Source organism: Leptodactylus fuscus, chromosome 6 (assembly GCF_031893055.1).
Source record: "Leptodactylus fuscus isolate aLepFus1 chromosome 6, aLepFus1.hap2, whole genome shotgun sequence".
NCBI classification, from domain to species: domain Eukaryota; kingdom Metazoa; phylum Chordata; class Amphibia; order Anura; family Leptodactylidae; genus Leptodactylus; species Leptodactylus fuscus.
The window spans coordinates 156064378-156089360 of NC_134270.1; the positions used below are offsets into that span (position 1 = coordinate 156064378).

General features: G+C 44.6%; 2 protein-coding genes across 2 annotated transcripts; one reads left to right on the forward strand and one right to left on the reverse strand.

Annotated features, from left to right (window-relative positions):
* The first annotated feature begins 772 nt into the window (after positions 1-772).
* C1QTNF5 (C1q and TNF related 5) lies at positions 773-6642 on the forward strand. Its single transcript, XM_075278801.1, has 3 exons — positions 773-1215; positions 3987-4201; positions 5711-6642. Exons 2-3 carry the CDS (start codon positions 3991-3993, stop codon positions 6247-6249), a joined length of 750 nt encoding a protein of 249 aa, XP_075134902.1. The 5' UTR covers positions 773-1215; positions 3987-3990; the 3' UTR covers positions 6250-6642.
* Positions 6643-21448: 14806 nt separating this feature from the next.
* Positions 21449-23400, reverse strand: RNF26 (ring finger protein 26). The gene has a single exon (XM_075278802.1). The coding sequence runs from the start codon at positions 23191-23193 to the stop codon at positions 21874-21876; it is 1320 nt and encodes a 439-aa protein (XP_075134903.1). The 5' UTR covers positions 23194-23400; the 3' UTR covers positions 21449-21873.
* Between the last annotated feature and the right edge of the window lie 1583 nt (positions 23401-24983).

Here is a 24983-nt window from a genome sequence, read left to right on the forward strand (position 1 = left end):
TATATCTCGTAGATTCTTCTGCTTAGATTTAGGTTTATCTTTGGACTGTTGTAAGTCGCTATTCCAGTGTGATGTTCTCTTCAAAATAAAAAGTCGTGACATCATGTGGATTGTCCTTCCTGGCCAAATTGTTAAAAATTATATTCATCTTGAAAAACTGGGTGTCAAGTAAGATGGCAGATGCTACAGATATGGGAAAGCTCACATTACCTTTGTGAATGTCCATTGCTGTCATCGGTCATAAGATGACAGCAACAGTGATAGAGTGACGGACACCAGACGAAGACTCCATCTACAATCTACAGGTAATGTCATCAGCCGGCACGGTGGCTCAGTGGTTAGCACTATTTCCTTGCAGTGCTGGAGTCCCCGGGTTGAATGTGTTCCGTGTTGGCAAGGGCTTCCTCCTCCCACTCTTCGAAGACATAAGGAATATAGATTGTGAGCCCTACACGGAACAATGTAAAGTTCTGCAGAATATGATGGCACTAGAAGACATATGAAAAAGAGACCAATGTTGGAAGTGGACCCCTATACGGTATTGGACTGGCCCACCAGATTAGAAGAGGATTCTCCGGTTGGCCCAGGCTCCAACACAATGATGGTACAGGAGAAGACAACCAAATTTGAAGTTATGGTCTACTTCCTATGATTTATTGGAGGGTGGGCCCTTAGAATTATTTTATCTGGTGGGCCCAAGGAACCCCAATCTGACGCTACCCCTTGGATTACACCACTGCTACCACTTATTTTGTTTTTCAAGCTACTGATTCACCTACTGATGTGCAGAAGTTTTTGCAGTGACTGTATGGACATGTTTGACTTTGCAATTCTTTCGCTATTACTCACTGCCCCTTTGAAGCCAAGTCCTATACAGTTTCATGCGCTCCTATTGTTATAGACCCACCGGCTGTCCTTTTCTTCACTTCTTCAGTATATTCCCCAGTTGTCTTTTTTTTCAGCATCCATTTACCATTTTTGTCTTTCCTAATTTTTCACCCCGCCATTAACCCCGTCGTGCCCTCAACCTCATTTCCTGTCTCTCCTTTCTTCCCGCTGTACTGGATATTTCTCCCTTGTGGTTTTTGGCTCCCTGATAGAATAGTTTGACTCACTAAAGGGGGGAGAAGGGGGTGAAAGCGTCGCGGCTGGAGAGGAGAGAAAGAACTAGTTTAGGACTGGATCAGACACCAAGGGATCAAGACAAAGAGCAGAGTGAGTACAGAGAGTGGGTGCGAAAGGTGAATGTAAGGAGGGTATAAGCATGTAGGAACGTTCCAAAACAATTGTGCCCAGGATTGGGCGCCGAATAATAAGCAGTTACCAGGTATATACTATATATATATATATATATATATATATATATATATATATATATATACTTCAATGAGGATGAGTGAAATTTCTCATCTTCCCTTTTATGCAAATTTATGGATTTGCTCACTGTGAATGATTGCTTATTTTTTTGCTTCCTTGACTTATACTGTGCTATATACCATATGTGCACACAAGATACACTTATGAGACGCAGAACATATGTACATGCTAATAAACTACTGCAGAGCAATGCCACGTTATAATTGTAGGTTGGTGTCTTCATATAGATCTACCCCTATGCTGCAATACTAATGCACTCTTCTCATTACGGGAAGACACCTGGAAGACAATACCATAGTCAGGTAGGTGTTGTAGCTATAATGTAGTCCCAACCATGTCCCTATAGTACTGGGTTAGGGTTAAAAGAAGACATTTGTTCCAGGTTGCATAGTTTGGGGCATTGTGTGTTAGAGATGGGCTTAGATTTTGCATAGGAATCCATATGGACAGGGGGGCCACACGGTGGCTCAGTGGTTAGCACTGCAGCCTTGCAGCGCTGGAGTCCTGGTGTTCAAATCCCGCCACGGGCAAAAAACCATCCGCAAGGAGTTTGTATGTTCTCCCCATGTTTGCATGGATTTCCATCCCATATTCCAAAAAAAGACATACTGATAGGGAAAAATGTACATTGTGAGCTCTATGTGGGGCTCACAATCTACATAAAGAGAAAAAAAAATAAATAAAAAAATCCATATGGACATATAGTAATACCCGATAAATACTCAACCAGGGCATAAAAATATGGGAAGGACAATGGGTGGAGTTTGGTCATCATGGGTAAACATTACTAGATTATCCTCTAAGGGCTGTTCCCATAGCAGGATTTAATGCTGACTTTGAGGTGAATTCTGCTACTAAATCTGCGACATATTTCGCCCAGGTTCTGTCTCCCATTGTATTCAGAGATTCGAGCAAGACACTGAAAATACAAGCCGCTTGCTTGATCATGTTGCAGATTCAGCGGCTCGAGACTCCCTACTGATAAGACCCATTCATCTGTGAAAGACACGGTGGAATATAGATGTCTTCCGCGGTGGAATATAGATGTCTTATAGATGTCTTCCTTCAGTATTCTGCCCGGGGAGCTGTGGGGGTGGAAAATGAAGAAGAATCTTAATTTTTGCAAAGTATAAAGTCCCCTAAGGCACCTGATGGCGATTATTTGGGCATTTTAGGTCAATTACGATTAATGTCGATTATTTAAGTAATGCTCCTTTTAAACCACACCTCTTTTACAATATGACCATGTATTGAGTGAAACTCACAAAATTTGTTACGCAAGGTTTGCTGAGCGCATCCGTACCAAAACTACTATTATAGACCCCAGAATATAATATCCAGATGCCCAGGGGAGGAGAAATAACAGTGTTACTCACCTCTCCTGGGCTCCGGCGCCACTAGATGCTGTCTTTAGGTCTTTTTATTGATGTCAGGGACCACTGAGGATCACGTAGCATTGTGACACATGTGTCTACGCATAATGATGCCATGTGACTTCCAGAAGCTCAATCACAGGTCTCTGCGGTCCCTCATATCAGTAAGAAAACCCCAAGACAGCAGGGAGTTGCCCCAGAGCCCAGGAAAGGTGAGTAACACTGTTTTTTATGGGTGACCGCTTATTATACTCCCGAATCTGAAGAAGCTCCAGAGTCTAACAGTAGCAGTTTCAGTTCTGATGTGTTCGTTCCTAACTAAACTAAAGGTAGATCCTCTTAAGTGTTGTAATAACCGAACCAAAATGACCGTCCCTAATGGTAGTGTAATGTTACATTTTCCTGGCTGTTGACAGGTGTTAAAGGGAGTCTGTCATCAGAACCCAGCATGTTAACCCAACCCTGCAGATAGATAGGTTACTATCACCTGAGTCATACAGTGGCTTCCCTTGTTTTTGTCAATATTCAAATGAGCTGCTTGGAGCAATGGGGGCATTGCCACTTACTTTTTGGAGCAATTGCAACTCCCTCATTGCTCTAAAGAGCTAATTTGCATATTTACAAAAACTGTGATATCTTCAAAACGTAAGCAGCGATTCACAAGAGGAAAACTCTGCTTCAGACACCAGGGCCATGGTTCTAGAAGGTGCAGTGTGACATCTATCTATCTATCTATCTATCTATCTATCTATCTATCTATCTATCTTCTATCTATCTATCTCCTATCTATCTATCTCCTATCTATCTATCTCCTATCTATCTATCTATCTATCTATCTATCTATCTATCTATCTATCTATCATCTATCTATCTATCTATCTATCTATCTATCTATCTCCTATCTATCTATCTATCTATCTATCTATCTATCTATCTATCTATCATCTATCTATCTATCTATCTATCTATCTATCTATCTATCTATCACCTATCTATCTATCTATCACCTATCTATCTATCTATCTATCTATCTATCTATCTATCTATCTATCTATCTATCACCTATCTATCTATCTCCTATCTATCTATCTCCTATCTATCTATCTATCTCCTATCTATCTATCTATCTATCTATCTATCACCTATCTATCTATCTATCTATCTATCTATCTATCTATCTATCTATCTATCTAATTTCTGATCTGCTTCTAACTAAGACATTTCTCTTTTTGACAGGACAATGCTCCTTCGTGTTCTTGTTACATTTTCCTTCTTATCAAATTCATTACAAGTAGAAGATAACCAGATAAAATCTCCTTGCTGCGGGAATCCTGGAATTCCTGGGATTCCTGGGACACCGGGTAATACAGGACCATCGGGAAGGGATGGTCGAGATGGTCGAGATGGAGCATCGGGGATAAGTGGAGCCAAAGGAGACCCTGGAGAACCAGGTGAAGAAGCTTTCCAGCCCTGCTATCCATTGTGAAAGGGGGGAAATTTGCTTTTGTAGCACAAAAGCCATAAATAAAATGGCTGGCATAATATTATTTACGTTATATCAATGCATTTGGTCATGACGTCACTGGCTGCAGTGGACCAGATAATGGGTCATTGATATAGAGGTCATTGATATTGAGAGATCAATACTGAACCAAAAATGATGAGTGGCCTCTTAATATAGGGCACACACCCAAAATGCCCCAACCTAATACCTGTGTAGTTCATATAACCCCTTTATCAGACAACAAAATCCATTTGGTCACCACAATTCTTTTGATGGCCAGAATTGAAGAGGTTATACAACGTTTTCTCAAGAAACAGCGCCACAGGTGTCTATGGTTTGTGTCAGAAATGGCAGCTCAGTTCCAATAAAGTAATGTAGACGCCATACAAGACCCCGAAATAAATTAAGAACCCCAAAATTAATTCATGCCACCGACAAACACCATATTTAACTCAGACTCCTAAAATATTTCAGATCTAACATGGCTTTGGTTATCTTCTTCTCTAAACTCCGCTACGCTGGGTCTAGATGTAAGTACAAAATGTCTGGATACTATTGGAATCAAGAGCATGAGAACCCAGTGCGGTGATATGCGGTATTTGTAGAAGACCCTTCTCCAGTATTGGGAGAAGTAAAATGGGGACAGTGTAGACCAGGGGTGCTCACACTTTTTCAGCGTGTGAGCTACTTTATTAGCTACCAAGGCAAAAGATCTACTAGGGCGGGGGCGTGGCCGGGCGGGCCTGTGGGTGTGTCTGAGGGCGGGGCCGGGCATGTGGGTGGGGCTGGGCGGATTGCGAGAGCAAGACAGCGGCGTTCTGTGACTGCCGAGGGATCTGCGGTGTCTGCTTGTTCACAGCGCAGGCTGAGAGTTATCTCTAGACACTGGCAGGCTGGGGCTGCGGCAGCCAGTGTCCGGAGATGACTCTCAGCCTGCACTGTGAACAAGCAGACACCGGGGATCCCTGCATCCTGCGATCGACCCATACATCCTTTGCGATCTACCAGTAGATCGCGATCGACGTATTGGGCACCCCTGGTGTAAACCAACCTAACAAACACAGTTTATCTGATTGACCTCAGCTGTGATGTCTTGTTTGCAAGGTTACTATCCCTCCCTGTGAACAGTTCATCTAGCAAAAATCACAGCATCATGTGACCTCGGGAGTGACGATTTCATTGCAGGGGAGAGTGGAGAAGGGAGGGATACGCAGAAAATGACAGCAGGCAGATGAGTCATGGGAAATGTAGTTTTTCCAAAGATTCACTGCATGTAAATAACAGTAATACAAGAAGCAGCAAGTAAAATAAAGCCAAGCAAAGGCTGCACAAGGGAGTAGTGAATACTAGAACTGCTGTGGATGTATTTGTAGATAATTTTTGTAAGCTGGAGAAGCCCTTTAAAGTTCCAGTGTTCTTAAATATGACTATTAATATCTGTGACTTGTCCTTACAGGAGTATCTGGAGCCAGGGGCCAACCAGGCGAAGCTGGACCACCTGGTCCACAAGGAGAGCGTGGCGAGCATGGAGAGTGTGCAGTTGCTCCCCGTTCTGCTTTCAGTGCCAAGCTTTCTCAGTCGCGGAGCCCTCCTATCACTGGACAACCAGTCCAATTTGGACATGTTCTTGCCAATGAACAAAGCCATTACAACCCAGAGACTGGTCGCTTTAAGTGTGTCGTCCCTGGACTCTACTACTTTTCTCTCCATGGCACTGTATACCGTGGAAATCTTCACGTGCAGCTGATGAAGAATGGACACTCCCAGGCCTCTTTTTTCCAGCCAGGGGATGCAGCCCGGCCGGGAGGGTTATGTGGGGGAGCCGCATTTCACCTAGAACCAGGTGATGAGGTATGGGTACAGCTGGGAGACTATCCCGGCCTTTACTCCAGCAGTGGGACAGACAGTGTATTCACTGGATTTCTGATCTATTCTGACTGGGAACCAAATCCTGTGTTCCGCCCTCTGACTACGGCCGATCATAAGACAGTGTAAAACCCGACACTTCCAATAGTTGTCGGCTGAATGCTCATTTGTCTGACAGTTATTCCTGACCAACCTCCCATACACATGCATGCTTGGTTTGGCCGAGCAGACGGGTGTTTTCAATGGGTACTGGGGAATAAGCCACTACTAGACACTTACTTAAAGGATCTTAAAGGATTGAGCATATTTAAATTCAACATGCTCAATCCTTTCTATCTTTGTTATAGGCACAACGTGGGCTGAGCATTTCATACACATTAGATATTCGGCTGGACCGACCAAAGTAGGAACTCAATAAATACCATATGGAAACGTGGTAAAAAAAAAAAAATGATACCATAAATTCCACCATGTGAACGTACACTTAGAAGCATAACCCAGCTGATCTTCATATACACTTTTGCTATGAATGTATGTTGAAAGCAATCTGCAGTGTATGACCACACCAACCATGTAACCTCTAGGTCCAGAGGAAAGCTTATTTTATTTATATCAAGGGTAGGGAACGTACGGCTCTCCAGCTGTTGCAAAACTACAACTCCCAGCATGCATACTTGCTCTGCTGTTCTTGGAACTCCCATGGAAATGAATGGAGCATGCTGGGAGTTGTAGTTTCACAGCAGCTGGAGAGCCAAAGGTTCCCTATCCCTGATTCATATCCTAAGGAGTTACCAAGTGTCTGCTGGCCACTACTGAACCAGGGAGATGCCCTGGATTCTCAGCTGCAAACCCTGCAATTCTCTCCTCTGCTCTTGATCGACACCCCAGCAGACTCCATCTGGTCAGGGCATCATATGAGTAGCCCAGGTTAAAGCGAGAGCTGAAAATATATGCAATTCCCACTTCAACCTGTTGTAGTACAGGTTGAAAAATCTCTTGTTTTAAAGCATACCTCCAGTTATAAAGACATTTTTCATGATGCATGCAGGTCATATGGAACTTTGTAATACATCTTATTCAAGAAATATGTTTTCTTCTCCACTTTCCAGGCAGTTGCTTTCTCCATATTAGTCTATGAAGAGGGGAGAGGAAAAGAAAAGAGACTCAAATAATTGCTTCTGTTAAACTCTGCTATTCTAAATATTTTAACATTACTATGTTGTAGATAAGAGGCTGTGAGTGCACAGAAGGAGACAATAAGTCAATTAACCAGCTGGCAGGAGAATCCTACTTTCCCCTTCCGTAGAACTCTGTGTGTGAGGCTGAATATGGAGACAGATATAATGTACACAAGGGTTCAGATTGATGATAAGGAGCAGGAGAACAACTTTATAAGTGGAGAAGGAAACAGATCTTCTTAAGATAGACTGCGTTCAAGATGTCTTGGTTCACCAAGCATGGGATCTGGTGACATGGGGCTGGCTATTGTAACCCTAACTAACCTGAAGAGCTGTATGTGCTCTTCCACAAGAGAGTGCCCTTGTCTAAAGGTAACTAAAGTCTGACTAGAACAAGAAGTCACTAGCTAAAGGCTGGGGACTCCTCACAAACACTAAAATCCTCACTCTGGTTGTACAGAAATGGCTGTTTAACTCTTGACTGCCCTGCATACAGCCAGTATTAGTATTAGTGGAGATGGTTTACAGAAGCCTGCACACTTCTCTGGTTCAGAGACGCCCAGTGGACACTTGGTGTACTGCATGTATATGATTAAAACTTTTTTCTCTCTTTCATCGGAGCAGTATGATTGGCAAAATAGGTGAAATTAAACTAAATTCCTCAAAATCTATTTAATGGCGTTATCAGTTCCATGTGGTCTAGGCTGCAGGCAGTCTCCCTTTAAATGTTGTATTATAAAGATAACGTAACCTCAAATACTTAGAAGAAATAATTCACACCGATTTCACTTTCTATAAGATCGACCATCAGGAAGCACACGGCTAAAACCACTATAAACAATGTATGTTCCATGCACAATAATGACAATAAAATATGATGGTATATACAATAGACAGGGCTGTATCTACAATGTGTCTTCAAGCATAAGCTTCATAAGGCGAAAGCCAAATACATCAGACCCTCAGGGCAACATGGTGGCTCAGTGGTTAGCACTGCAGCCTTGCAGCACTGGTATCCTAGGTTCAAGTCCTGCTAGGAAAAACATCTACAAGGAGTTTATATGTTCCCCCCTGCATTCTACAAAGACATACTAATAGGAAAAATAAATTAAAAACATACATATAGTTACCATCCCCCATTTTTGTGCCACAGCCTCCCCATGAGAATTCCTCTTTGACTACATTCTGCGGACCGACTGCTATTTTTTTACCATTAAAAGATTACTTTTCTCCTTTCTGACAGTGGAAGGCTGTGTATCATAAATCTCACTCCAGCTTACAAGAGAGCAGGGATCATAGTTTTATGATGCACAGACAGCCATCGAAGGAGATCAGAAAGGAGATCAAAGAAGTTTAGTGTGATGGAGGTGACTTGTGTGCCCCCCTGTCTTCTGGGCCTGGGTTGCTGGTTTTGGACATAAAATACCATTTTTTTCCTTTTCTAGTGCTGCACTCACCACTCTCCTGAAAGGGGGCATGACGAGGGTGACCAGTGACACTGGTAAATGATGCAGAAACATGCACCAGCAATAAGCTGGCATATGGGTGTGAATCTGTCCCAATAATTTAGTAAGGTATTTAGTAATGGAGATATAAAAACAATCCATTTCAGAAAGCCCAATTTTCAGCGATTAAGAGAGAATCACAATGGAATAAGCTGGGAATATGGGGCAGATTTACTAACCCTGGTTTGCTTACTTTGCACCAATGTGCAATTCTAGTGATCATGCCCCGGTCAGACTCGCTATGCCCCCTTGTCCCTTAGAAATGTATTAAGTGTCTGCAATTTTTTTAGTGCAAACAAAGCCAGAACTTTGCCACATTTAGTTTAGTAAATCTCCTCTTTTGGCCATGGTATATGCTTGTAATATGATCCAATGTACTATCCACTATTCAGTACTTAGATGTCAGGTAATAGCAGACGTGTATATAATGAATTCAACCACAAGATGGCACAAAAGTCATAACGTGAGAAGTCTCCTTCATCTGTCCATACAATGGTCCCTCAAGTTACTGTACGGATTTACATTGGGATGACCATAATCCTACTAATATTATAAATGTGAAAGTTTCGATGTTTGAATGTTTGTGTGTTTGTTAGTCAATCCCACAAAAACGGCTGAATGGATTTGAATGAAATTCGGCACATAGACAGATTGTAACCTCGATTAAAATATAGGATTCGCGACTGTTATGAATTTATGTTCATATACTATATTACACTGCTGCTGCAACAGCCTTATCTCAGCCAGGGCTGTTATCTCTCTGTGTAAACACTCACTAACCCTCAGTGTACATACATTTGCATACTATCTGATCTGCTCCAGACACTTCTGACACACTGACATGGGCAATCACCTTTAATCCAAATTGGCAGTTTGTCAATTTTAAACGTCTGGAAAAAGAGAATCTAATTTGTCGCAAACAACGAGAGCTACAGTATGAAGGAGCCAGAAGTCACAGACTTCTCCTCAAGCTGAGCTGAGGGGGATCATCAATGCCAACAACATGCTCATTATATGGCATCCCAGAGAGCTGCTGAGATGCCGGAACAATCACGGGCACAGCATGAGGAACGAGTTCAGCGGCAGGCCAGATTGAGAGTTGACGAAACGCTGGAGCATGCGAATCATCAATGCCAACAACACGCTCATTATATGGTGTCCCAGAGAGCTGCTGAGATGCCGAAACAATCACAGGGATGGTGTGAGGAACAAGTTCAGCAGCAGGACAGCTTGAGAGCTGCTGAAATGCCAGAGCAAGAAAACCATCGACTGCAGCAATTTGCTGAATATAGGTGGATCATCCACTCCAACAACCTGCAGACGAAGTAGCCGGCAGAAGCTAATGTTATATATATCTAGACATCTATATGCCATAAATCTCTGATCTCCAATTGCTTGCTCTGCTAAGTTTGTAACTCACAAAGAACTGAATGGAGAGAGAGGCAGAAGTACGACTCTACTTGCAGCCGCCATGAGATGAGGTTGATGGACCAGCAGAGGTCTGACCACTCAGACCCTCACAAAATGGCAAAGAGCATAGCGTGCAGATCATGTTGAGAATTTTTTTTTCACTTGGCCGCTCCCCATATTTAAAGCCCCATCCCTTTCGGGGGTATTGTTGCCCTTTTTGTGACATGGGCAGTAATTTGCCATTTTTGTGCCGTGACTGGCAAATAAAGTGCCCGTGTCACGTATAATATGGCTACAAGCCCATGAGTGATGGAGCATTGTATAGGGCTCCGGAGATACATCCAGGAAACCAGGAGGTCACCCCTTATATGTGGGAGTCTCCCGTATGTTCTGGAAGAATTGTCAAGTACGCATTAGGTACTAGGCCGGAGTCTCATCCTCCTCACCACTATATTCACTTTTAATCAGAATATAGCTCAATTGTATACAATGGCGGCAATGCATCAGTATCCACAGCAGGTCATCCTCCTGATATAACCCCCAGGCAACAACAACTTTTCATATTTGCTATTTAGGAACATCAGGAAATACAACACAAGCAGAGGTGTAACTACCACGGTAGCAGCTGCCCTCACTAGTTAATACACCAAAAAAAAGAAATAAAAAATAAGTTGTACTTTTTGAGGCCCGAGGCCACCTAAGGTGTCGGGTTCCAGATGGGGGAAAGCCTCGGTTTATGTCGTGACAGTGAGGGGGGGGGGGGAGGGGCAGAGACATCGTGCAGGAAGAAGATAGTACCGGGGGATTCAACTTATGCAGTGAGCAGTGCAGCGCTGAAGTCTTCTGAAGAGTGAGTGCAGACTGGTCAGTTTAACCCATGTCTGCAGGGCAGGCTGTCAGCACACAGTACTGTGCTGGTAGATGCCTGCTGCTCTTTCTTCTGCCTGGGGAAGAAGGAGTTACAATGCCACATTCAGTGCTATAATACCTTCTTCCCCAGGCAGCAAACTTATTACAGTATTATGTATTACAGTGCATAATACTGTATGCAGGGGCCACTATGGGGCATAATATTGTGTGCAGGGGTCACTATGGGGGATAATACTGTGTGCAGGGGCCACTATGGGGGAATAATACTGTGTGCAGGGGCCACTATGGGGCAAAATACTGTGTGCAGGGGCCACTATGGGACATAATACTGTGCACAAGGGCCACTATAGGGGAATAATACTGTGTACAGGGGCCACTATGGGCTATAATACTGTGTACAGGGGCCACTATGGGGCATAATAGTGCGTGTGCAGGAAAGCGGAGGAGGGTAACATTCGGTTAAGGTCTTTAGGTGGGGGTGGCCATGTCAAAAGTCCTCCACTTGACCCTGCCATTCCTAGTTACGCCACTGAACACAAGTATGTGACAGTGTATAAGACTCCACGTAGCAAATCGTAGCAAAAAAACGCAGAAACTCATCATGTATTTTTTCTGCAGCATTTTTGACAAAAAAAGGCCAGCCTGGAGCAAAAAAAGCTGTAAAAATCGTAAGATGTAATCTACGCTATGACATAAAATCATATTTCATCTGTTGAAGAGGCCACAAGATGAGTCTATATATTTACATGTTTCCTAGCCATATAGGAAGTAGAGATCAGTCAGGAAGTCTTATACACTGTCACATGTTAAGTGTTTCGGAGACATGAGAGGATTCACTGTGACACAATGATGTTACTGCAGTAAGACAAGGCTGTAAATATGTCAAGTGCTTTCCAAGGACCTGATGCCTATAGTGGATATCATTCCAAAGACTAAGACGTTCATGGAGTTCAGACGTTTATATCCGTACACCACAAAGGATCCAGAGGAAGGTAATAGCCAGGTCGTTGTCATATCCCTCAAGCCATTCCTGGACAATTTTTGCAGTGTGGCAGGAAACATTATGCAGCTGAATGTAATGTAATATATGAAAATAATAACAGGAGTTTATAGGGGAAAATCGTACAATTTGGCAGAGGCTCTAGTACAATGTTGGGCCACCTCTAGCCTGGATACAAGATGAGATATGGTAGGGCTTGGAGACATACATAAAACTGGCAAATGGGCAGGTCAAGGAAGTGTTGTAATCTGGCAGAGACATTCCTGGAAAACATGTGGGCGAGCATTATCCTACTGAAAAATGCCAGCTAGAAACCTAGTTGTGAGAGACAACACATATGTCCTGCACATATCACTGAGCTGTAGGGGTGACCGAGTGTAATGGCCCCCAGATCATCATACCTTCAGTTGGGGTAGGGTGTTGTTCCTTTAAAGACAGAAAGCGTTAAGATGTTGGCGCTCCTCACATGCCCAATCACAGATCTCAGCAGTCCCCCGGGCCCATGACGCCACCCAGGAGGCTGGAAGAGGCCAAAAGATGACTGTAGAGGTCTGCAAAGGCGTGCCAGATACCGTTAGAAATCCCAAATACAGTGAGAGATGATGAGTATTAGTGTCTGTTATGTTTGTGCACCTCCCCTGAGTCCCTGCTTATTATAATCTGGAGGATGAAGAGACCCCACACCACAATACTAGCACTCACAGTTCGAAATGAAACGGGCAGGTGATCCATTAAATTGACAAAACGAATCTTGCAAGGTTTGCCCCTCTTTAATAGTGTAATAATGTTTTGAGAAGAGAATACCTTGTTTCATTGCTTGGGTCACGGCTTATTCTACTCTGGAAAACCCCAAAAAATCTTGGTTTGGACCAGAACTGAAATGTTTTGAAAACTTTTGACAAATCTGTCTTGTTTCACACCGATATCCTATCTCTATAGGATACCAGCCTTGTCCTTTCTTGGTTTCGGCGCTGTCACTTGTGTCTAGACACATCCAGCGCCTTCCTTGATCCCTGACTCCTTGAGGTCATCTACATTCCTACCTAATTAATACAAGAAATTCTGAAATCAAAAGTAGAATAAATTTTTTAGTTTGTTGCCAAAAGTATAAAAAGCAAATGATTTCCTCTACTTGGAACGCTGAATGTAGATAACACTTCCTTCTCCATCCTGCCTGTCCCGGTATATCTGTCCTTTCTCATCCGTCTCAAACTCTCTGTATCACTTTCTTTAGATTCCTTATTGCCCACTTGCCCTTTCTATCTTCCACCACTGATACAGTGCAGGAAACTGTAAAAATAGTCTGCCTTGCAACACCTACAAGTGCAGCTCAACTGGCCGTTCCTGGTTCCTCTGGATCAATATCTAGAATTTAAAGGGATTGTCCAGGATATTTTAATATTGTGGCAGGAGGTCACCTGTCCCCTAGTTTCCCAGCGGCCTAAGAAAAGAAATCAGGACATCCCATGTCCTCTCCTTAGGCCGCTAACTGGCCTTAGTGGTCATGTGGAAAGGGGACTTTCTTCGGAAAAGCTCCAAGGCACATCGAGAATCGGACAGCGGTGGGGGATACCGGAAAGCCAGGTGACATGTTTTGTTTTACCTTCCCCGACCTCCTGCCACAATACTACAATACTAAAATATTCTGAACAACGCCTTTAACATTTAAGATCTAAGACACACTTCCACACCCTGTCCATTTGTTGGCCATGGTAGACAACAATTTTTTCAACTTTTTTTTTATCTCAGACGTTCATCCACAGAATATGCCATCCATGTGTTATAGATACTGGTCCCACCTCTGGACCCTGCACCTTTCTGGAGAATGGGGGTCTACCAACCCAAGGTAGCTGCGAACTTGAGACCTTTTCCATTTATATCTATGGAAGTTCCAAAAACAACCAAGTACGGTAAGTGTGTTTAGCTGTGTTCATAACTCCGCTATAAGTGAGAGAGAAAGAAAAGACGTGGTCACAGGATGGGGGGGTTGGAGGACACTCATAAAAAGATAACCCGGCCACAATAAGGACTTCATGGCTGGTTATCAGGAGGACATACATGTATGAGAAGATAACCCGACCACAATAAGGACATCATGGCTGGTTATCAGGAGGACACTACATGTATGAGAAGATAACCCGACCACAATAAGGACATCATGGCTGGTTATCAGGAGGACACTACATGTATGAGAAGATAACCCGGACACAATAAGGACATCATGGCCGGGTTTCTGACAAGTCCCAGACCATAGAAAGTTCCTGCGTTCCTGGTCATATCCATTATCAACCGATCAAGACAATAGATGTCACCACTAAGATGGTTAGAGAAAATTTTTAAAACTCTGCAAAATTTTTAATAATTTATATTTGCAGAAATATTTCACTTTTCATTGTTTACAAATTTAATATGGTTATGCTCATAGGAAATCCCTTTAATATTACCTACAATTCATTATATATTTTCTGCAATATAGTCTTGTCGGATCTCAACCATACCAGACTAAACTAACAATGCATCTAAAGTGTCTCCGTAAATCACAGGAAACAAAGATGACAACATACCCAGAAACGTCACACCAAGTTCTCGGGAGTTTTGTATATACAGAGAGTATCGGCCATTTCCAGGTCTTTGTGCCAGCGGTTCCTGTTATAGTATTTTGCACGAACCCCTTCTATAAACTAGGGTAAAAATGCGACTGTAGACAATAATAGGAAACTGACAAAGTGACTTAAACACTTGTGTTTTCTTAAGGAATGATATTTCCCTTGGTTATTGGCCAAGACAAGTCATAGGTCAAGTTTGATTTTAAAGGGGTTTTTCAGCCCTATAAGATTGATGACCTATCCTCAGGAGGTGAGCCAATGCACTACATTGGCTGTCTCCTCTGAGATTTTAGGATGAGTGCTCGGCCTTCTCCCTAATCTCCTGCAGACCATAAGCCCAATAGTACAGATGCAGCAACTCAGAGAATTAGGATAAGTTCACACGGCAATTTTTGGGCCGGAACCTAAGGTGGAGGCCGCCTCAGTTTCCGGTCCAAAAGCCAGGTAGCTGCGACTGAAAGCCGGTGCACTGCAGCGGCATCCAGCTGTGCACGCCGCTACGGATTAGGCCCAAAGAATGGATCTAGTCCGGAGGAGGGAGTGTCTTCAAGCCAAATCGTGAGGCGACTCGGCCTGAAGAATGAGCACCTCGCTTCTTTTTTCCGGGAGCCGGAAGAAACGGCTCACGGAAAAAACTCCTGAGCAGCTCCCATTGATTTCAATGGGAGCCGTCTTTTTGGTCAGGATTTTGAGGCGGATACTGCCTCAAAATCCTGACCAAAAAACGATGTGTGAACTTACCCTTAATGCTGGTTCTGATCACTTGACCTGGAACCCCTGGGTTTGTCTCCTAAAAACTCCAGAGGAATTATGACTACAAAGTCTTCCCTGAAAAAAACCCTATTAAGGCTAAGGGCCCACGGGCCGGAAACTACCGCGCTAAAGCGCTGCGGGAACAACTGCAGAGTGAACGCATCGCAGTTCTTTCCGCAGCGCTTTGAACAGAAAGTTCACAGAGTTTTCCTCCACGGACATTCTGTTACCATTATATCTATGGGGAAGCCGCCGGCGCTTCTGTAGATATAATTGACATGCTGCGATTTTCAAAACAGCGGACACGCTGTGATTTTTTTTGCAAAGTGGGCAAGGGATTCGCATCAATCCCATCCACTTAGCAAAACTGTAAAACACTGCGATTTTTCCCACGGCGTTTCTGCTGCAGCCAAATCGTGGCGTTTCCGGCCCGTGGGGCCCCGACCTAAGGCTAAGACCCCACGTTGAGGAAACGCAGCTTTTTTTGTTGTAGATTTTGTTGCGTTTTGTTTGAGCCATATCCAGGAGTGAATTGAGAAGAAAGGAGAAGTATAAAAACTTCCTATATATTTCCCATTTGTTTTGTAGTCATTCTTGGCTTTGGCTCAAAAAACCGCAGCAAAAAAAGCTGCGTTTCTGCAACGTGGGGGAGCACTCAGTCTGACCCCTACCAAATCTGACATTGCATAATACATTACTATAGCAGTGCCAATATTTAAAGGGGTGCTCTAGTTCATATTTTTAACTCTTGCCAAGGCTTAAAATAAATAGTATATTCTCCCCTCTCCATTTGGGGTGGGGATCGAGCAGCGAGTCTCTAAGGATAGGTCATCAATTATTTAGCCTGGAAATCCCTTTTTTAACTGGATCCAAACCATAGTTCATTTCTGATGACAGATATTCTTTCTAAGCAGCGAGCAGCCTTCTTCTATCCCCCAGTAGTTTGACAAGTGCACCTGTCGTCTCTACATAATAGAACAAGCGCAGGCTCCGCGGGCTCTGATGATCTATATACAAGACTGAAGAAGATGCTTGTTACTAACAGAATAGGTATTCATGAATAATTCCTGCCTCCGTGTACAGGTGACAGCGACATCTAAGACTGGCATCTATTATTCCTCCTATTCACACAGTCTCCGAAGTAACTAATGCTTTTTGGGGCCCTCATAGTGAAGAGAATATGATCATATCAGAATACTCTACAAGAAGTAGCAGACGTGTACACCGCACATGGACGGATACGATATACAGACGTGTGCACCGCACATGGACGGATACGATATACAGACGTGTGCACCGCACATGGACGGATACGATATACAGACGTGTGCACCGCACATGGACGGATACGATATACAGACGTGTGCACCGCACATGGACGGATACGATATACAGACGTGTGCACCGCACATGGACGGATACGATATACAGACGTGTGCACCGCACATGGACGGATACGATATACAGACGTGTGCACCGCACATGGACGGATACGATATACAGACGTGTGCACCGCACATGGACGGATACGATATACAGACGTGTGCACCGCACATGGACGGATACGATATACAGACGTGTACACCGCACATGGACGGATACGATATACAGACGTGTACACCGCACATGGACGGATACGATATACAGACGTGTACACCGCACATGGACGGATACGATATACAGACGTGTACACCGCACATGGACGGATACGATATACAGACGTGTACACCGCACATGGACGGATACGATATACAGACGTGTACACCGCACATGGACGGATACGATATACAGACGTGTACACCGCACATGGACGGATACGATATACAGACGTGTACACCGCACATGGACGGATACGATATACAGACGTGTACACCGCACATGGACGGATACGATATACAGACGTGTACACCGCACATGGACGGATACGATGTACAGACGGGTACACCGCACATGGACGGATACGATGTACAGACGGGTACACCGCACATGGACGGATACGATGTACAGACGTGTACACCGCACATGGACGGATACGATGTACAGACGGGTACACCGCACATGGACGGATACGATGTACAGACGTGTACACCGCACATGGACGGATACGATGTACAGACGTGTACACCGCACATGGACGGATACGATGTACAGACGGGTACACCGCACATGGACGGATACGATGTACAGACGTGTACACCGCACATGGACGGATACGATGTACAGACGGGTACACCGCACATGGACGGATACGATGTACAGACGTGTACACCGCACATGGACGGATACGATGTACAGACGGGTACACCGCACATGGACGGATACGATATACAGACGTGTACACTGCACATGGACGGATACGATATACAATTTATGTTGCTGACAAGGCTACATGTGAGATACCACTTCCATACATCTCTATCTGGAGGTCATGAAGGCCTAGGAAAATGGTGACCACTAATATTGTATATAGTGATGAACAAACATTTCACTTGCAACTATTTAGGATAGGATTCTCTGGAGGATTTCTATAAATGTGTCAGGATCATGAAGAACTTTCTTCAGACTGACAATAGTGTGAGCTACTATATACACAGTCCAGTCATATTAATGTGACCAGCGCCTACTTTTGACGTCAACGTTAAATAACCAATCGCAGAAGGCACGTGTCATCCGCCATCTGGGTGCACTCATCATTGTGGAAGGCACGATGGATCAACACAAGTATGCATCTATCCTTGTGGACCATTTTCACCCCTACATGTGAATTGTTTTTCCTCAGGATGATGGCGTCTACCAGCAGGACAATGTGACGTGCCATAAAGCTCACAATGTACGTGTGGGGTTCGAGGAGCACCAGGATGAGTTTACCGTACTCCCTTGGCCAGCAAATTCCCCAGATTTGAACCCAATTGAGAATCTGTGGGACCACCTCGATCGGGTTGTTCGCGCCATGGATGCTTAACTGCATAACCTAGCGCAGCTGGCCACGGCACTGGAGTCGGCATGGCTCAACATCCCAGTGATCATCACCACAACATCCCCTCTCTTCCTGCACGTCTCGCCGCGGTCCGCTCTGCCAAAGGGGGTAATTCTGGATTTTGACAGGTGGTCTCATTAATATGCCTGGACTGTGTAGGAACAAGGGCAAGAAGGACCTATAGCACCGAGGCTAGCTTCAATGGGGTTTCCCCATGAACGTAACCATGTTTAGATTTGTATACCAATATAAATAAGTTTTAATGATTTTCTCTAACCATCTTACAGGTCGTACATCGCTGGTCTTCCCTCAGTGCTTCTGATAGAAAGTCCATAGAAGTTTCCTGTCTGACCTCAGCGCAGTGTATTAAGACTTTAACGTTTTAGTCTTCCCTTTCACCAGGAAGCTCGCACTCAAACTAGCCACATTGCATTGTAGGGGACATTATACTGAGCACCATCATACCTTCAGTCAAAAGAATGGATAAATTCCTTGAAAATGCAAATGAAGTTCAAGTGCAATGGGGGCGTGTCCAAGACTCTGTATTCAAGATCGAAACTCTGAAGCTGTGACACATACCAGGGCTGTGGAGTCAGAGTTGGGGCCGGTTTTGGGTGGCCTGAAAGTCGTACAAAAGCTACTAATGCCAACTTAAAAATAAAATCATATACAATTAGTGATAGGCGCTGGAGAGGGTTCTCTCGCAGCATTGGTGCACCCCCAGTGCTGTTTGAGTGCTGAGGACCGCCCCCAGTGCTGCGAGAGAACTCATTTGCATACTGAAGAAAACCGGGATTTCAAGCGAATGGAGGCACGGAGAAGACAACGAAAGGTAGGATAAGAATAGCCTTTCTTAAAGCTACTCCGACATGTTAATGAGAAAAAAAGTTTTGAATGATAGGATCCCTTTAAATATGATCACTGGGGGCCATATATATATATATATATATATATATATATATATATATATATATATATATATATATATATGCTGTTACTCCATTCAAAGTCAAGTCGTGGAATTACAATATTAGAATTTAACCCAAAGAAAAAATAATCCCACTAGGGTAAAAAAAAAAATAAAAAAATACAACTTTATTAAAGTAATAATACAATCACAGACATATAGTAAAAAAGTAGAAAAAGACAAAAGGCATTAGGGAGGAGAATATAATAATTCACTACTGGTGACAAATACATGAGGTATAGGTAATAAATTAGACAAACATAATATAGGGCATTGATAAACTGAGTAAAAGTGAGTTATATACATGTGTGAATACGCAACTAGGTATAAACAATAAGTAAAAGACACGATAATCATAGCACAAATACCATAGAAGCATAAACCACCATTAGCGATTATGTCTAAATTACCATACCAAAAAATAGAGCAGTCCAACCCTGTATGTACTAAGATCATCATGTCTTTACATATTGTTTATACCTAGTTGCATATTGACACATATCACTTACTTTTACTCATTTTATCAATACCCTATATTTACAGGGATCAGCAACCTTCGGCTCTCCAGCTGCTGTGAAACTACAACTCCCAGCATGCTCCATTCACTTCTATGGGAGTTCCAAGAACAGCAGAGCCAGTATGCATGCTGGGAGTTGTAGTTTTACAACAGCTGGAGAGCCTAAGGTTGCCGACCCCTACTATATTATGTCTGTGTAATTTATTACCTATACCTCTTGTATTGGATTACTTTTTCTTTGGGTTAAATTCCATTCAAAGTCTATTGGCCTGATGCAGATAGTTGGGGCTGTACTCTATAAGACTTTAAAGGGGTTGTCCAGTTCTTTGATTTGTTTTTTTTAATGATAATCTCAGAATAGGTTACCAGTAGAGATGAGCGAGTACTGTTCGGATCAGCCAATCCAAACAGCACGTACGCATTGAAATGAATGGACGTAGCCGGCACGCGGGGGGTTAAGCACGCGGGGGGTTAAGCGGCCGTCGTCAAAGCGGAAGTACCAGGTGCTTCCATTCATTTCAATGCGTGTGTGCTGTTCGGATCGGCTGATCCGAACAGTACTCGCTCATCTCTAGTTACCAGCAAAAGATCAGACGTTGTCCAACACCCAGGACCACTGCTAATCAGCTGTTGGAAGAGGCCTAGGCACTGTTTGCATTGCACACCACCACTTTCATAGTAGCCATGTGATATAATTACAGCCTCGTCCCATTCACTTCTACGAGATGAAACTGTAACTACATTGTATTGTTGCTATGAAACAGATAGCGTGTAACGTTAACAGGGAAGGGATTACTGCTGTCCCTTTAAACCGCTGATCAGCAGGGATCCCGGTATCAGACCCCCACTGCTCTTTTAATGTTGACCTGAGGATAGATGAGCTATATATTTTATTATATTATATTATGAACTGAACAATCCAAGCAGCAACAGATCCACAATCACCGAGCCATTGTCGCGCTGGCGTGATGGGACGCAGCTGCAGTGCATTGACATCCCGTCGCAGCATTCCGTGATGGATTAGGCCCAAATGAATGGGCCAGACCCTCGCGCCACGGCTGATTCAGCCGCAGAATCCACAGCAGGATGGGGCAGTTCACTTCTTTTATCCACTACTAACTTGCCCCGTGTGAACTAGACCTTAGTGTCGCTGGTGGAAAAACTCCATACAGCTGAAGTCCTGCCTTGTGGAAGCCCAGTTTTTTTGTTGCAGATTTTGCTGCTTTTTTTTTTTTTTGAGCCAAAGAAAAGAATATCTATGGAGAGAATGAGAAATATATAGTAATTTCTATCCACTCCTGGCTTGGACAAAAACGCGGCAAAATCTGCAACGCATAGTGTGAAATCCCCCCCCCCCCCAAAAAAAAAAAAAAGACTGCACCATTTGGGAAGTTGTTGCTGCTGCTGTGAATTTCCAGCCGACAATCTGCAGCATATCCATCTTCTGCAAACATACACTCCATATAAAATGTCCGTGTGCACGCATCTCAGCATTTTATAGGTTAAATTAACGAGAAAACAAGAGCTAATAAGTCACTTGGTTGTAAAGCAGGAGGTTTAATCCTAATTGAAAGAACAGCACTTAACATACAACAGTGCCGGCGCTTACACTGTGCCATGTGACAGAAAAACGGATCACAGACTAGAAAATGAATCGCTAAATTTAACACCGTCACAGCCAGAGAGTTGAATCATCGTCCAAGACGCAAGGAATGTTCAGGGCATAAGTGACAATATGGAAATCGTAAAGGACGTTAAAGCGACATTTACAATCCCTTTCACAGCTTCATAGACACGTGGACCTTCATGAAGAATAGAAAAATATTTTCTCCGCTCGGACTCGTCTTATAAAAGATGATCCAGTGTCTGACTTTAAAACAAGGGTTAAAAAAAAAAAAAAAAAATACTGGGTGGCTTGTAGTTCTCCAAAGATCCCTGTACAAGCTGCAACGGCCCGGCCGGCCCTGTTATTACATGTAAACAGTCAGCGTCTGCAGGATCATCTTCCGGCACAGCGGACAGTTACGTTGAAGTATCGGTTGCTGCAGAAGGATGTCAGTGCATTGTGCACACAAACAAAGATGGCGGCACGGCAGCAGGAGCACGGTTTTGTTTTCATCTTGGCAGATCACACATTTCTTACTCTCCTCCTGCTGTTTTAGTAGTTTCCAGGGGTCTTCTGCCGCCGCCTCCGGTTCACGAGAGGTTGATGCATAGGGCAATGGCACAGTCGATGGCGGCGCTGCTCTCTGTTGAACCTGAGGCCGGTCGGGCACTGCAGCCTCAGCTGGGGCATGTACCCGTACAGGGGTTGGATTGTGTGCCCGAAGACTTCCTGCAGGATTCTGCACTCTGGGCACCCTTATTGGTGCTCTAGTCCTCGCCAGGTTTTGGTCTCTGTCCCACGCAGCTCGGTACAGTCTGAAGAGCTGACGACAACCAGCCGCTGCCCTCCTCCAAACCTCTAAGTTTAATAAATTGTGTATCAGTATCTGGATAAGGTGGCCATGTCTCCTTAGCCTTTCTTGGAATGAGCGCAGAACAGGGGAGGGCCTGAGAACCAAGCGGGAGACCCAAAGTAAGAAGAGCAGCAGCAGAACCTCGTAAAGGTGCCGAAAAAGGATCACGCCTATCCCCGTGCTGCAGGACACCAGTAAATCCACCGCTAACTGGAATGGCGTCCAGAAAAGGATGACCACGGCCACCGCCGAGCTGGAAATCTGGGACAGCAGAGCCGTAATCAGGTCTTTGCCCACAAAGATGACATTGACTATAGTGAGCCACAGGCCCAGGGCGGCCGAGAACACGTTCTGCACCCCGATAAGACATACATTCACCAAGCTGTTGACAATGTAGGCCACCAATCCACTGGCTATACCCAGCGCCTCCCATACTTGGCGGTGGAAGTTCTGCCCAGACAGAGCGATGTTCAGAAGGCCGCGTTGCATCATCTCCTTGCTCCGCAGCAACAGGTGGCACATCAGGTTCCATAGAAGCTGCAGACTGTCCAGTCCGGACAATAGCCCTCGCACGCCATCGCCGACCGCGTGCAGGGAGGTCAGCGCCAGGTTAGCGCACGCGTCACCCATCAGGGCCGCAGACACCAGGGCATTCTCCCAGCAGCGGAACAGGCCCAGGGTTATGGTCCCCGGCAGGTTGAGGATGAAATGGACGGTCCACAGCAGAAAGGACACAATGGAGGACACCAGCCAGTAATTCAAGTCCAGCACAAAGAGCAGCAGATCCAGGATCCAGCCCAGACCACTGATGACCAGCAGAATGCCCTGCATGGCGGAGGCTTAGCAGAGCTGATGGGCCCTTCATCTACACACACATCATGTCGTCTCCGTGCACTACATGTCACCCCACCGGCGGCTCTTCACCAGGTCACTGCTCCCAGTAAACAACAACGTCTCCCCTATGCGCAGGGCGCAGCCATGTTGGTCCTCTAGCAGCTAGTTTCAGCGAGTGCAGACGGGCCAGGCGGGAGCAACAGAGCGAAGATCGCATCGATTCATGAGCAGTAGTCTATGCGTGGTGAGGCTCCGGAACCGTCATGGAGAGGGTTAACAGGTGCGCGCTGTTGATTGGCGGAGCGCTAGCCAATGAAGTTCCTCAGAGTGGTTTAAAGTTTCTGAGAGTGGCGGATATTCAAATAATGCGGAGGGGCGGGGCGTCGTAGCGAGCACGTGACGCTCTACCTTGCTAAACTACAACTCCCAGCATGCCCTGGTTGCTGTAATAACAGATTAAGCTACTGCTATGGGGCTGATGGTCATAGACTTAGTATAGAGTACACGCTGCACCAGTAATGTGTGCGATTAACCCTTTCCCTCCGCAGCCATTTTAGTTTTTCCAGTTTAGTTGTTCACTCCCGCTTTCCTATAGCCATAACGTTATTAGCTTTCCTTATACACAGCCATACCGGGGCTTATTTTTTGCAGGACATATTGCGCTTCACAATGGCGCCATGTAATTTTCCGTACGATGTACTGAGAAGATGGGGAAAATTCTGAACGGCTTGGAATTGGATAAAAATACTCATGCTCAGCATTGTCTTATAGGTGTTGTTTTCCGTTGTTTACTGTGAAGACAAAGTGACATGTTTAGGTGAGGGTCACATCTCCGTCGGAGACCGCCAAAAATTGGTGGAGAGATAAGTCCTGATAAGCAGAATTTTCTTTCTGACGGTTTCAGAATAAAAATGGGGAAACCAATCGGAGCCCATTATAGTCTATGGGGTCTGCGGGTAACCAGTGTTTTGTGCTCCGGCTCTCAGTCATTCAGGTTCACCGGCAGACCCAAGCGACAGAGAATCCAGCACAAGTGTGAACCTGGCCTGAGCTATAGGCCCCTTGCACACAACCATGTCCTAGGTCAGTGTGCTAGCCAGTTTCGCCCAGATAGCACAGTGGCCCATTCATTTCTGAGGGCCCGTGCACATGATTGTGTATTAGGCCCGGTTCACATCAGTGTGCGGAGAGTGGGGACCGCTTTTTAATCCACCCAACGGAAACCCAAACTCAGATATATTTAGGGCCTTACACAGATCAGTGTGCGGGCTGGCAGTCTAGACCGCCAAACTCAGGACAGGTCCTATTCCTGTTCGCTTTTGCGGCTGTGCTTCCTCGGCCACCATTCATTGAATGAATGGTGCTGTGAAAGTGCGGCCGGTGTATGGGGCGGCCCACATGTGGTCGTGTGCAAGGGATCGTAATCTGTGGGTCAGTACAATTATGATGATACTATTTTTATATAGTTTTTAGTATGTGTTCGCACATTAACAAAAAATCTAAACTTTTCATAATAGTCTGACACCGGTAATTTTTTTTTTAGTATATGTCCATGTAATTGAGTTGTGTAAGGCTGGGTTCACACTAGCGTTCCAGTCTCTGTAGGAGACTCCATCCTAAATTCTGCTTAAAATCGTCGGAGAGGAAAGTCCTTCAAGGATATTATAATCTATGGGGTCTGCGGCTTTCTGCCTGTATCCACTTTTTAAGCAGATAGAGTTTCCATCTTTCGGGTCCCCAAGCTGACCCGGTAAACAGAACCAGAACACAAGTGTGAACCTAGCGTC

Excerpts from the sequence above, each read along its gene's own strand:
- C1QTNF5 (XM_075278801.1), top strand. The coding sequence starts at position 3,991 with ATGCTCCTTCGTGTTCTTGTTACATTTTCCTTCTTATCAAATTCATTA. Across the intron at positions 4,202-5,710 it reads AGGAGACCCTGGAGAACCAG|GAGTATCTGGAGCCAGGGGC; the intron begins GTGAAGAAGCTT and ends TTGTCCTTACAG.
- RNF26 (XM_075278802.1), bottom strand. The coding sequence starts at position 23,193 with ATGCAGGGCATTCTGCTGGTCATCAGTGGTCTGGGCTGGATCCTGGAT.